We start from the raw sequence: 13849 nt of genomic DNA, 5'->3' as shown, positions 1-13849 counted from the left end.
TTCTAGTATGCGTTCACAGTGCCCCTTTAAAACCAGGAAAAAGCTCACAAGGCTCAATGTGTTAAATATTCTGATTCAGAAAATAATTTCCCTGAGAATTGGCTGTTTATTGCCATGCACTGATTCTCACATTCAGTATTAATCCTCTCAGTATCAGCATATATCCTCACCTCAAAGTCAATGTCACAAGCTACATTTTAGGGAAGCTAAAAAAAAAAATAATCCAGAAAGATGCCTTTTGAACAGAGAAAGCCACTTCAGGAATTTCTAAGCCATCCATTCTGCATTACACTTCAAAACTGAGACACATTTCCCTTCAGTAGCAGCACGTCTGATGTCCTTTTGTCCTCGTAATGGGGCTGGAGCCCTCGAGCAGGTTTGTTTCAGCACAGCAAGGACAAAACAGCCAGGAGCAGCGGGGAGGTTTGACCAGAATAACTAAACAAGCTGCACGTCGCACTGGGGTTCGAACGGGATCTGAAGGACTGAGGTCTGAAAAACAGCTGGATGAAGGGCTGCAGGATTTGCATGCAGGTCACTCATTTGAGCTGGGTCCTTGATTAGCATCTGGGAGAGTTTCTAGGTGTCAATATTTCCAGCACCGGCAGACTACAATAAACCTATTTACAAACAGCACCTTCACTTGCCTTCGCCGCTGAAAGAGATCAGAGACAGAATGGACTGAATTCACCCAAGCCTCATCACTAGAGATGCTGGGAGAGCAATACAGGATAACCCCATGGGGCTGGTGCTGCTCCTCCCTCGCCCAAGGAATACACACAGATATTCGCCATTTAGCACTGGCAGGAGGTAGCAGCCCTGCAGCACTTGGGAGGGATGCACTGTTCTGCTCTGACAAGCCACACGGCAGGACAAATAAAATACCCAGCGTGCTCAAAAAGCATGGCCGGGCAGTGGGCACCAGTACCATGTCTAATTGACCACAGTGATCCTTCAAAAGTACAGAGCACTGTGCCCCTCGTTTGTTTTTAACATCATACTGTGCAAGAGCTGCAGCCCACTGACAGACCATCGTCCACCTACAGCTCAGCAAGGACCACCGATTTACAGGGTCAGAGTTAAGAAAACAAGTAACAGCACTGGGGATGGATTTGTGGCTCTCTCCCAGCTGCACTGCCAAATTAGTCCCTCAGATGTGAGTCAGGACTCATGATCACAAGAGCAACAGATCGTGGAAGGAATCAGCACCTTCCAGGTTGCTTGACTGAGTACACAGAAGTATGCTTTCATTTCATACCAGCTCCCCAGAATACAGAAATCACTGTCCTGAGTTTCCAGAATACATTTCATCTTAAAAAGCGCCAATGCCCTTTTCTGCCATACCACCAAAATGCAGTCCTTTCTGAGGTAACACATCACCTGAATGGTGCCTGGGCTGGCCCAAAGAAAAGCAGAAAGACTGCTTTTCCTAATGTTCATGCAGAACAATGAATGAAGATTTTCTTCCTGTCCAATGAAAGATTTTTCTTGTATGTCTCCCCAGGCTATAAACACGAACATGGAAATTAAATTACTAATCTGGGAAAATAATCAAGAGATGATCCAAGTTGAGCAGAACATGAACGTCCAGCTCCAAGGACCCAGGCAGCACACGTATGCCACCTGGCCAGCCCTCCTGCATGGGTAAGAACACGCAGCCCCAAGAATAGTTTTCATAAGGATGCTAAGGCCTCACTTATCTAAACCAGCCCCCAAAGGCAGGAGTCTGGCACTGTCCTGCTCATCTCAGCACTATCCCAATTGATCTGCTTCATTAGGTGTTCTTACCATTTTCTTCTCCCCTTCCTTCCCTCCTCCATCATACCCAAGCATTTATTAGACAGATAAACCTTTCTCAGAGGACTGTCATTCTTCCCAGTCCTTATCATCACTGTCCTCCCATTGGGGATTTGTAACAAAAATTATGGTGGCATCAGCTGAGTTTATCACAGCTTTTAAATGAGAAAGTGTCAAAGGGCTCCATGGGACAAACAGTTTCTGGATATGCTTAAAATTATTCTTATATTACCAGTAAAGAATACCCCCTTGTGGTAGGCATACCTGTGTGGTACACTGAACAAGTAACTCGGGATAAACTGGATTGAAACACAGCAGCAGAAACTGAGATTCCTATCACACAGCACTGGAAAAGTTCAGAAGTTTCAGTAGGTTTTTTGTAAGGTTAGCAATGCAGTTCCCAGAAAAGCAATCAGAAAGCTCCAGCCTACCTTCTAGATTTGTCCTTTAACAAAAAGTAGTGTCTTCCCCATTAATAACACCATCGTCCCAAATTTGCATCTGCAATTCTAAAAATTAGCTAATTAAAGCTCACATCACCATCACCAGCAGAGTGAAGGAGGTTACATGCTTACTTCGCCTCCTGCCAAAAAGGAGCCACCTCTGAAGCAAAGGGCAGCAGCTCTTCCCCAGTGCACGAGAGCAGGCAGGAGACTGCAGAGCAAGGCCCGGGAAATGCTGCATTCAAATAAAACTGGGAGGAGTGTTACGGGATTGCTTAGAAATACAGCTGGAACGGGGCCAGCACTTGGTATGCATGAAGGCTGGTACTGTATGAATGATAAAAATAGTAGCAGCTGCTTAGATAGGAGAATACAATTTGGTCTGCGTGCAAACCGATCGCATAGTGTGGTTCAAAATCTGCCTGCTATCAGGCCAAAGAAAGATTAGGGCCAAGATAGCTTATTTTGGTGTAAACTTAGTTGCAAGGCCCTTCAAGAGGTCTCACTTTGCTTTGGAAAACCTTTTTGCTCCAGCATTAGGAAGGTGGGTTTTAACCAGGCTCTGTTGGGTGATCAGTATCCCAGCAGCAGAGCCTGAAGGGATGGCCTAGGTTAGGAGCACAGCCAGAGGGCACAGCCATTGCTTTGGTTTGGAAATCAGGGGACAAGGAAGTGCTTTAGGTACAGGTACACACACGCAGGGCCAAGCCAGTCCCAGCAGGCAGGATCACTTCCCCCAGCTCTGATACATCTCCACTTCTAACACAAAACACACCGTGGATTAACGGCACAGTGACCCCGTGCAGCACTTTAGGAGAGGAAGCAGAGAATGATGCTTCTTCCTTCAGAGCCATGTACTACCAGGAGCTGCAGAAGCTGCCGCTTTCAGCGAGTCAAACCTGGGCACCCAGAGCTGAACTCCCAAAGGTCAATTGTTTCCTTTAGCACAGGCAGCCCAAAACACTTGCAAACCAGCAGGTTTCTCAGCCATTCCCAGAGAGCCACCAGCTGCACGTGCGCTCCTCTCCTTCCCAATAGCATGGTGGTCTGGGGAGGCAGAATTATCAGCTACAATTTTAAAACAGCCTGTCCCATAACATTTACCTCAGTGAATTACAAAAGGTTTTGTTTATGCAGATGGACACAACGTGGCCTTCATCATCAGCAAGAACCAACTGGAGGAAGCATGTTAATGAAAGAGCAGGTACAGGATATTGAGTTCTTCCCAAAAGATCCCATGAAGATAGAGCCTGCTGACTTGGCTGGTAGAAAGAGATACTAACAACAGGAACCACAATTTGTGTTCCCAGTCATATTAAAGATTTAACCCTTTGTTCCAGCCCTTTGCTCACCTGAACACTTGCAGACAAGCAAATGGCCATGACTGCACCATCCCCTCTTAATTCTCCAAAGCAATCCTGCCAGCAGGAATAAAGTCCTAAAATGCATCTTCTGCAGCTGGGAAGCATCTGTGACCCAAACTCCTGTTCTGAGTTGTAGTCATCACCGAGTAGCAACTGTAGCGTGAGGGCTATGGAGAATGTTTTGGCCTTCATGCTAACTTGCTGGAATTAATTCCAACAATAAAATTTCTACTCCTTAATAATCACATCTTGATTTTCACTGTTTGGTAAGCATCCTGGAAATAAACACTAAATCCAGGTCTATTCACCTCATGATTGTTGGAAGCCTGAATTGACTTATAAAAAGACTCATGAGCAAGCTTATAAATACATAACTGACAGTGTGAATCCCTCTCACCAACTGGGCAAGTAAATGCACTTGAGAAATTCCAGAGGGAGCCAACTCTGTGCAATGGAAGTTTTGCCATTTACTGCGACAGTCCCAGCCCTGCTGTCAGCATGTATCCAGGGCAAGGGACAAACACCACCCAAAACTGCTTCCATTCTTCCCCTTCCCTCTCCCTTCCTTCCTGCTCCCGCCCAGGCCAGCAGTGGATGGGAAGTGGGCACTCTCTCTCCCCTGTTAAGAGGCACAAGTGCCTCATTTCCCCATTTCCAAGAGCCACTGAGACCTGAAAGCTCAGCACAGCTCTCTCAGTCGTTTGAAGTCCGTGCCTGTTGCACCCTGAACGGATGAGCAAACGAGTTACCTGCTGTGGATGTGGAGGATCACTAACAGATAATGCTTGGCACAGTCCACAGGCAAATGGGCTGAGTGAAAAGGCAAAAACTTACTGGAATAACGAGAAGCCCCAAGACCTTATTCTCAGCAGATCTTTGTCCCAGGCATGCAGCCGAGCACAATTCTGCAATGTAACGATGTGCTGAATTTTCCCCCTTCTCTCTCCCTCTGTGAAGGTCACACAAGGACAACCCTTTCTGTTCCCACTAAAAGCCTTTCTCTGCAGGATTCTTCACATAGCAAGAAAGGGCATGAGCCATCCCCACCCTTCACTTGCCCCTTCCAAGGTGGCAGGCTACTTGTAAAGCTGAAATTTCGAGAAAAAGTCAGTTGAGATGGAGGCAGATGAGATATTCCTCCTGTAATGCTCAGAGAAAACCATCCTGCAAAGCACAGCTCTTAAGAACTAGAATTAAAATTTCCTTAAATATAAGGAAAGAGTCCATGAGGGAGAGCAGCCAACAGGAACAGGGAGTCGTCTCAGGTCAGCCTCTGTCGTCCATCACCTCGCAGATCTCCCAGGCAGACTGCGCCAAGGGCAGGCCAGTGTGGGACGGGACTGGCAGCGTCGTGTCGCTGCTCCTACCGACGCCATCTGCAAACGGAAAGAGCTGCTGCACCCCTGTGATCTGGCACCAGCGCTGCCACACGCCCCAGCAGTCACCGTACGAGAGCAGCACAGCGGGGGGGGCCTGGTTCCTTACCGTAGAATGGTTTGGGTTGGAAGGGACCTTAAAGATCATCTACTTCCCACCTCGCCACGGGCAGGGCCACCTTCCACTAGCCCAGGTTGCCCAAAGCCCAAACCTGGCCTTGGACCCTTCCAGGGAGGGGGCAGCCACAGCTTCTCTGGGCAACCTGTGCCAGTGTCTCACCACTATCACAGGCAAGAAGGTCATCAGCCATGGTCAAATGGCAACCAGCTCATGGGAATTTGTCTGTCTGCGTAACTGGGAGACGGAGGAAAGTGAGAAAGGAAGGGTCTGACCGAATGGTACAACTGTTCCTTCTCTCCAGGAGCCAAAACATCCGAGTCAAATTTCACCACTGCCTGCTCAGCTGGAGGGACTCTGCTTTCTAGTCATCTCCCAGGGGACAGCAGCAGTTCCTGCCCTGAGGGAGGTCAAGTCTCCAGGCTGGAATTTGGCCCAGCGCTGTGCTCTCTGCAAGGAGAGATCATGCCCTAACCATGCAGGTCTCTCCAAGGAGACTGCAGCTCTGAGGGACACGTGGAGTAGCAACAACATCCTCTATGGACACACAGCAGGTACTTACATCCGCAAACACTTATCCTTCCCTCCGCTCGCTACCCTCTGTCCGTCTGGGCTCCAATCCGTTGCATACACCTAGCATTAGGGAAAGATAGTTATCTCTGCTGGGAGGGGTTGTCATTCCTGTCTCTCTCAAACCCCTCGGCTCAACCAGACACCTCACCTCGTCTGCATGGCCAGGAAGATCGATGGCCAGTTTCTTCATCTTGGCATCCCAGACCTTCAGCGTGCTGTCACTGCTCCCGCTCACCAGCAAGCGGCTGTCGGCTGACCAGGCTATCTGATACACAGCCGAAACGTGCCCTCTCAGCGACGTCAGGTACCTGGTGCAGAAGAGGAATGAAGAAGCTGTTAGAGGAGCAGGCAGCTGGGTTTGTTCCAAACCCGCCCTTGCCCAGCCTTCATGTTTCTTCTCCACCTGTGAGCAAGCAGAGTCACGGGATGCCCAGCACGCCCAAGGCAGTCAATTACTACACAGTCCATAGGTGGTTCAGTCTGTCTAAAAACCCTCCCAGATGGGCTCAGAGCCTTCTAGAGGACGGCTCTTCATCTCAACTCCTCTGCCAAGAAACCCTCATCCAGCAGGCAACACTACAGCCTTACTGTGCAGACGGGTCCTTCCTCTCTCTGGCCGAGCAGCCTGGATTTAGAAGGACCGTTAAAATTACTGACAGGAAATCCAAGCTCATCAGCGTAAAGGCAGATTTATAGGGAAGGACTGCTGCCCCAGAGAGCTCACCAATACTCTAGCTGAAGGTTAAAAGCTGGACTACAGGAGCATCCAAACACCAACAGCACCACTTGTAACTACAAGAATTTGCATCGTCCAGAACAAGCTGTCCTCTGGCACAGGAACCGTTTAAAATGGGTCAGTTTACAGTGTGCAACGCACCCGTCTTCAGGAGATCGGCCGAGAGGAACATCCCATCCCACTGCAGCTGCACCTGCCTCGGAGAGCCGGCCCTGCAGCAGGCAGAGCTGTGGCTGGGTGACAGCAGGGCTGCCCACACCCACCCAAGCACAGACCCTGTAACACAACAAGAGCCAGACAAGGGCCTTCCCAAGGGCAGAGAGACAGAGGCAGCAGAATTACTTTTCATGAGTTCAGGCTAGAGAGATGTTGAACACACCAGGGAGCGGCTGGCAATGACATCAGGGCCCATCTCTGCGTAACCTGGGCATCACACACAGACCCCACATGAGCACCACACGTCTGTAACCCAACAAACCAACTCACTTTCCTGTCCTACCATCCCAGAGCTTTATGGACTTGTCAAAGGAAGCACTAGCTATTATCCGGGTGTCTGGCGAGAAGAGGACTTGGTTAATCAATGCCTGGTGGCCCGTCATTCTCTCCAGCGGCTTCTTGTCTTCTGCTGGTCTCCAAAGAAACAGTGTGAAGTCATCTGACCCTGAGACGAGCCTTTCTGGTTCCTGGCCCTGAGAAAGGGATGAAAGAGCCCAAGTCTTGTACAAGGCAGGAGTGGAGAGCTCGGAAGCACACCACCATTGGGATCAACAGCCAACTGTGCTCAACTACTGCTTCCACCAGTACTAGTGTTACAAACCACAGCACGGACAAAGGGGACTTACCCTGACTTGGTCATACCTCTGCTGTGCCTTGTCCTTCAGTTCTGCCACTGAAAGAGGGAAAGGGAGAGGAGAAGAAAAGGAGATTTGCAATTCTTAAGTGAAAGGAAACTTGATAACCCTGTGATGCCCATTCCAATCCTGGCTCTGTGGGCCAAGCAGGCGCATCTGTGACTCCTCACCCACTTTCCCTTTCCTAAGGGCAGTAACAGGAGCAAAAGCCCTTGAAAACAGAGTGGCCTTCCCATCCCCCAGACTGCTTGACCCTGTGCATGGGCAAGGAAGATCGTGGCTGCCAGTGTGACCGACACTGGCACAGGACCTGCTCGCAGTACTCAAGACTGCTTTGGCTCGTAGCAGCATTAAGAAGAAACATCAGGTCTCCTCACTACCCTCTCCACTGCCTCCCCCAGTCTACAACGCAGGTGCTGCACTTACAGGAGCCGCTCACATCCTGTGGGTTGATGGTGGCTTCAGCAGGTTCGAAGGCACCGGTGCGGAGAACGTAGTCAGTGCTAAGGGCCATGGTGTTCACCCAGTGAGCGTGGCCCTGCAAGGTGCGGCACAGGACCCCCTGGGAACAAAACGACTTAGAGAGGGACGGGCAGGACAGAGCCAGACTGCGCAGGACCCACCAAACCCACTGCACTGCAGAGGCCAAGCCTAAACTTTCCAAACCCTGCAGCTAGGCTTAGCAGGGAAGAAACGACACCATTGAGCTTCAGGGACTGGTTTCCTGCAGGGCCTTGCAAGGAACTCACCAGGACAGGTTGTTCCAGGAGTGTGTCCATTTTATGCTTTTAGGGATGAAAACACTGCACAACAGCTACCCCTTCCTAACAGTGTTAAGCAACAGGCTCTGCCAGGTCAAGAGGATGCAGTACCCCCACTGCACCTCCATTTTCCAGGGCACAATCTGTGCCAGGAAGAGCAGACAAAGCTACAACACAGCGTGTCCAACCCCCTTCGCCAGCAGCCCTAGGGTTGCCCGCCTCACTTACGTCTTGGCTCCTCCAGACTTTGATGGTCCTGTCCTGGGAGGAGGAGTAGAGCAAGCCATCGCCGCCCCACTTCACACACGTCACCGACTGCGTGTGGCTTGTGAGGATTTTGTCACACCTGCCCATCAGCGTGTCCCAGATGCGGATGCTGCCATCCTTAGAGGCACTCGCCAGGTAGCGGCACTCTGGGTTTCTGGGCAAAAAAGATGATCGAATCCATTTGCACAGCACACAGAACAAATCCACCAAGCTCTTCTCTCATCAGCCCCAGAGGATTCACGAGCCCAGAAGTCCATGAAAGACAACTTTCTCTTTTGGCTTAAGATCAGAGAGAGGTCAGGCAGGGGCAGAGCACTGACCTACGGAGAACAAGATCCCACAAGGCAGGGGTGAGGCAGACAGATGCTTCCCTCCAAAACCAGCTCTTGGGCTGCATGCTGGAGGCATCAACCCAGCATAAACCTGGCACCTCACCTCCTGGCAATGACCTTGTTTTTGCTGAAGGCAGCTTTAACCCACTGGCTAATGAGGAGATCACAAACTAGCACCTTCCCTGGGCACTGGCTGGGGAGAGCCCTGGGCAGGGGGCTCAGTTTGCCTTACGCAGGCAGCGCAGACTGGCAGCAACGCCAGCGTGTTGATCGCTCCCCTGCCCACGCCACGCTTCCCCCCCAGCAGGACCCATGTCGGCCTGCGGACACAGAGCGCTGAAAGCAGCAACATCCACCCACGTGGCTCATAGGGGCAAATTAACACATCTGGAAGCAGCTGGCCACAACCCAGCAAGGACAGGGAGCCACAGCCTTCTGTGCTCTGCACAACATCTTTATAAATCAGCGTGGTTCTAATGTGAGAGAGTGGTCCCTGGCACCAGCAGGAGTGAGGAAGAGCACAGCCCCTCCTGTTGCGCAGGAACGGAGCAGGGAGCGCAGCTGGCTGGAGACAGAGAATTGGAGCCCTGGCAGGGTCATCTTCCTCCTAGCCATTTCTTCATCCTCCTTTATAATCAGTTTTTGCTAATCCAGTTAATTATTTGCAAATAGCCAGAGTTTCCTACTGGCAAATTCAATTTGCAGGGCTCTGCTCAGAAGGGGCTCTTTTAATTTATTTATTTCTGTAATGTCTTGGATTATTGGCTACAACTGACCCCCTCCACCCATCTGTCCCAGACAGAGCTTGAGCTGATCGAAGGGATAAGGGGATTGCAGTTAATCAGCCCTCATGATAAATAAACAGGACAACAGAGGCAAACCAGGATGCCGGAGAGCAGAGAGGGAGTGTTCTGCAGAGCCTGAGCTCGGGCACCACGCGGACAGGCTTTCCTGCTCCCAGCTCAGCATGCTGGGGAGGAGAACATCAAATGTTTGTCCAGCACCATGAAAAGCATTGTTTTCCATAGGCAGGTGTTTTTCATACAGGGGAAAAGGGGCACAGCCTGACAGCGACTTCCCCAGCAACCGGACGGGGACTGTGAGCAGCGGCTGGGACTCCTCGCTCCTCACTAGATGCGCTTCTCCCAGCCCCCCCGGGGATGTGCACGTACCCCCCTCTGCGCCCTGTAACAGGTGAAAGGCAAACAGGAGCAGTGCCCTTCAGGTCAGGCTGCTCCTTTCTGCACGAGTAAAGGGGAAGGGCTGGGCTGGCCCTTCACTTACATGTGGAGCGGTTCCCAGCACAGACACGTGATCCATTTGGAGTGGCCAGCGAGCACCCGGCCGATCTGATTGCCGGTGGCTGGGTCCCAGAGAAATATCTGTCCAAGAGAGAATGCAAGAGGGTCGCGTCAGGCCACACACATCATGTGAATCCCAGGGACGTTCGGGCTCCATTTAGAAAGCATAAACGTCCTTGGTGTCGCATTTACACTGGCAGAAGCAGGAAGCAGAAAGAGACGGGGGCAGGAGGGCTGGATGCCTTTTCAGATCCCTGCAGCAATCAGCTGATATCTCAAAGAATGAGACCTGATCACCCTCCTCTCTGCCTAAAACGCTGCTGCTACAAAAATATCTGCCTCAACCTAAATGTGATACAGGTCCCCAAAAAGCCAGCCTAAGCCTTTGACATCCTGTGCCAGGGAGTTAGTGAATGTTTTCAGAGCGCGATGAAAGCCAGAGCGCGCTAAATGCTACTTATTATCGGATTCTGTGGGTGGGACACATGCTGGTTTTCTCTTGTTTTTTCCCTCTCTATATAAATGTTCATCCAAAGAGCCAAGGCATTAGTCATCTCCTACTTAAGAACCTGTGAGAAACAGTGAAACAGAGGACAAGCGGCTCCCTGGGTTAGAGTAAAGCCAGAACAGCACCAAACCAAGGCAGAGCCACCCTGGCCTGGCCTATTTCCTTGGGGATGGTATCACAGCGGTCTGACGGAGCAGCTGCTCAGAACCAAGCGCGGGACAGCAGCTCTGAGCAGCTCTGGCCACTCTCACTGCTCCAGACCGTTCGAAGCTCAGAGCAAGCAACTGCCCCTCTGCAGCTCAGCACCTTGCGGACTCACTTCTAATTGCCCACAAGTGCTCCTGCTTTTCCAGGCGTTTCTGTGCACATCTTAAGGGCACACGTTTTGCCCCACAGCCAGGGCAGGGCCCCCTTCACGTTCCTGTAAGAGGGAATGTGGCTGTGTCTGAGCCGGAGCACTGCGAAACAGGCTGCTGTTGCACGTCTGGGTCATGCAAACAGCAACCCTGCCTTGGCTGGGCGATACCCTTTCTTGCTCCAGACACTTCCCTCGTGACAGAGCCGTCTGCCAAGGCCCACGTCCAAAGCCTGGACTCTTTCCTGCGCTGAAGGAAAAGCGTCTGCCACAAGACAGCAGGACTCAGCAGCAAGAGGTCTGCAAAGGCGACAGAGCCGCAGCCCGGCCCAGCACAGAACTGAGAGCCGCCCATCGCAACTACTGCAACGCATCCACACGCAAAGATGCTCTGGGGAGAAGGGAATCCCGCTCAAAACAACTGGATACACGCCTCACGCCCCAGAAAAAACAAGTCTTCACCCCTAAACCCCCACAGCCCCTTTACCAGGTTTCATTTCAGTTCAGAACGAGGCTGCAGAGGGTTTCCACGCTCCCACAGAGCCAACTCGGCCCCGTGCCGAGGGAGCGCGGAGCCCACACGTACCTGGCTGTTCTTGCAGCCCGAGGCCAGCTTCTTGCCGTCGGGTGACCAGGCGATGCTGAGCACCCAGTGACGATGACCTGGCAGAGAGAGCACGAGCGGGCATGAGTGGAGAGCTGAGACTGTCCGTCCCTGGTGTCCCAGCACGCAGCCACTCTGAGGCAGGACTGGAGGTTGGGGGAACCCTCCACGTTCCTCCTGGCCAGACCCTCTTCCTCTACTACGTTAGTCAAACGAGAGCTGCTCCCTCCCTGAGCCGCAGCCCCTGCCTACATGGCTCAGGCAGCACCCGGGCTCTGCTCTGTTTGTCCCCCCGAGCAGACAGGGGGTCCCTGACAGAGGAGGGTCAGGAGCTGCCCCCCCAGGACACCCCCGCACCCACCTTTGGCAGTGAACTGCGGCGTCTCCGTGCTGAGGTCCCAGAAGCGGACAGTGGTGTCTCCAGAGCCGCTCGCCAGGTACCTGCGAGAGAACAAAGAGCCCGGCTCAGCGCGGTGTCCCCGCGGAAGGCGGGGGGACAGCGGCCGCTGCCTCGTCCCGAGCTCCCCACCCGCAGCCAGACCCTCGTACTTTCCCGTGGGGCTGAAGGCCACAGAGATGACGGCCTCGGTGTGTCCCTCCAAGGAGCTGGTGCAGCGGGTCACCGCCCGCACTCTGAACACCGCCTGCGGCTGGTAGATGATGTCCAGGACCTTCTCCGTCTCCACGCTCTGCCCCGCCAAGGTCTTCTCCAGCGACGCCACAATTTCGGCATCGTGGACGAAGAAGGCCAGAGGCACCGGCTCATCCTGGGGGAGAAAAGCCCGGAGGGGTAGCAAGGGGCGGCCCCGGGTCGGGCTCGGGGGGTGCCGGGGGAGCGCCGGGGGTGTCTCACCTTCTGCAGGAGGGCGTTGCAGACCAGCTGCAGCTTGTCCGGGGTGATGGTGACCGGGACGTCGAAGGGGGAGCCCAGGGACTCCCCCGCCTCATCCCGGAACTGGATCAGGAGCCGCTGCACGTCCTCGTCCAGCGACATGTTCTGCGGGAGCGCGGGCTCAGGGGCGAGGATCCCCCCGCCCCACAGCACCCACCCGCGTGGGGGACAAGGAGGACCCGGCGTGGACCCCGTGGGAAGGGAGAAACACCCCCCAGGGAGCGGGACCCCACAGGAGAAGCCCTACAGAGGAGCCCGGGGGGGTCGGGAGGCCCCTGAGCGCCCCCACCCCTCTACGCGCGGCCCCGGCCCCGCTCCCCCCGGTCCCGCTCACCGCGGCCACGTGCCCGCGCCGCCCGCGTGACCCGGAAGCGGCTCCTGCGGGGCGGGAGGCGCCGGGCGCGGCGCTGCTGCCCCCTGGCGGCCGGCGGGGGGACAGCGCCGTGGGGCCGCGGGTTCGAGGCTGCGGTGGGCGCGTTCCGACCCGGGGACAGGGAAGGGGGGGTCGAGGCCACACAGGTGGTTTTTATTGCGTTTCTAAAATACGAAGCAGCAAAACCAGGAAAAAACATCCCAAATATGCCATTCCAATAAAAAATTATTCCACCGCCACAGCCTGCCCACTTGCCATGTGTGTAAACCCTTCGGGGTAAAGGAGAGAGGGGATGGGGCTGCAATCAAATGTGGTTTATTCACCATATAAACACTGGCTCGTTGGGCTTGACAGGAGGCAGGGAGTTGAGGGAGATCCTGCACTAAGGAAGACTCAAATCTGCCACGCAAATCTGTAACAGAGAGAAATTTAATGCCACCCCTCCCCTCCAGCACAAACTAGTAACAACCACGGTGAGCGTCAGACATCCACAACCTCAGAGAGCAACGCTCCATCACATCTAAACACTGCTTATGGAGAGAAAAACTGCCACGTGAGTCCAAAGCAACCAAGCCTTGCTTTACCCGTTGGCCACCATCCAAGTGAAGCAGCTTTGAGAAGTTGCCCCACACAGCCCTGGCCAGCCCACAGCAGCCCCCGGCACACTGCTGTCCCCTCAGAGAGACCCTGCAAACAAGGTGGAGCCTGGCAGAGATTTCTCCCTTCTTTTTTTAATGGGTATTTTTCTTATCAGTCTCCAGGAGCTGCAGCACTACAGGTATTTACTGCAGAGCCAACTCAAGATAAGCTGAGCTGAGCCTCTTGCCCTCGCTCTGGCCACATCCACCCCAGGCAGCGCTGCAGCCAAAGGAAGCACAGCCCTGAGCAGTATTTGTACTCAAACCTGGGGCCTGTAATCCCTAAACACGCTCAGCTGGTTAGTTTGGATCCTGCCAAGGTGGAAAAATAAGCGTTGCCATGAAGATTTAGCTTTCCCACACAGCAGAGGACTCCAGTCTGCAGACGGGGTTCACACAGCGCTACAGGACCAAGCCCGGCCCCTCGTACCTGGGATACATCCTGTGATCAAAACACCTTATTACTACTTAGATAGAAGTTATTATTTCACCACACTGCCATCAATATCATCCATTCAATACTAAGAAATATGTGCAAATATACCAAGGATAAACTGTTC

At 53.1% G+C, this 13849-nt stretch overlaps 1 protein-coding gene across 3 annotated transcripts; it reads right to left on the bottom strand.

Moving 5' to 3' along the window:
* Window positions 1-4726: 4726 nt before the first annotated feature.
* NLE1 (notchless homolog 1) lies at window positions 4727-13060 on the bottom strand. Of its 3 annotated transcripts, none has more exons than XM_074845120.1 (13): window positions 12975-13060; window positions 12240-12383; window positions 11936-12153; window positions 11748-11827; window positions 11369-11445; window positions 9903-10000; window positions 8248-8440; window positions 7685-7820; window positions 7250-7296; window positions 6894-7096; window positions 5820-5979; window positions 5661-5731; window positions 4727-4980 (listed from the first exon to the last, which is right to left on the bottom strand). In XM_074845120.1, exons 1-13 carry the CDS (start codon window positions 12975-12977, stop codon window positions 4968-4970), a joined length of 1443 nt encoding a protein of 480 aa, XP_074701221.1. In that variant the 5' UTR covers window positions 12978-13060; the 3' UTR covers window positions 4727-4967. The 3 variants fall into 3 exon arrangements, with proteins under 3 accessions (XP_074701221.1, XP_074701219.1, XP_074701220.1); XM_074845118.1 differs by lacking the exon at window positions 4727-4980 and adding an exon at window positions 5002-5548; XM_074845119.1 differs by lacking the exons at window positions 4727-4980; window positions 12975-13060 and adding exons at window positions 5002-5548; window positions 12613-12647.
* Window positions 13061-13849: the final 789 nt, after the last annotated feature.

Source organism: Strix aluco, chromosome 19, assembly GCF_031877795.1.
Source record: "Strix aluco isolate bStrAlu1 chromosome 19, bStrAlu1.hap1, whole genome shotgun sequence".
In the NCBI taxonomy this organism is placed as follows: Eukaryota; Metazoa; Chordata; class Aves; order Strigiformes; family Strigidae; genus Strix; species Strix aluco.
The sequence above is the reverse complement of the archived record's forward strand: the minus strand, read 5'-3'. Positions and strand labels throughout refer to the sequence as shown.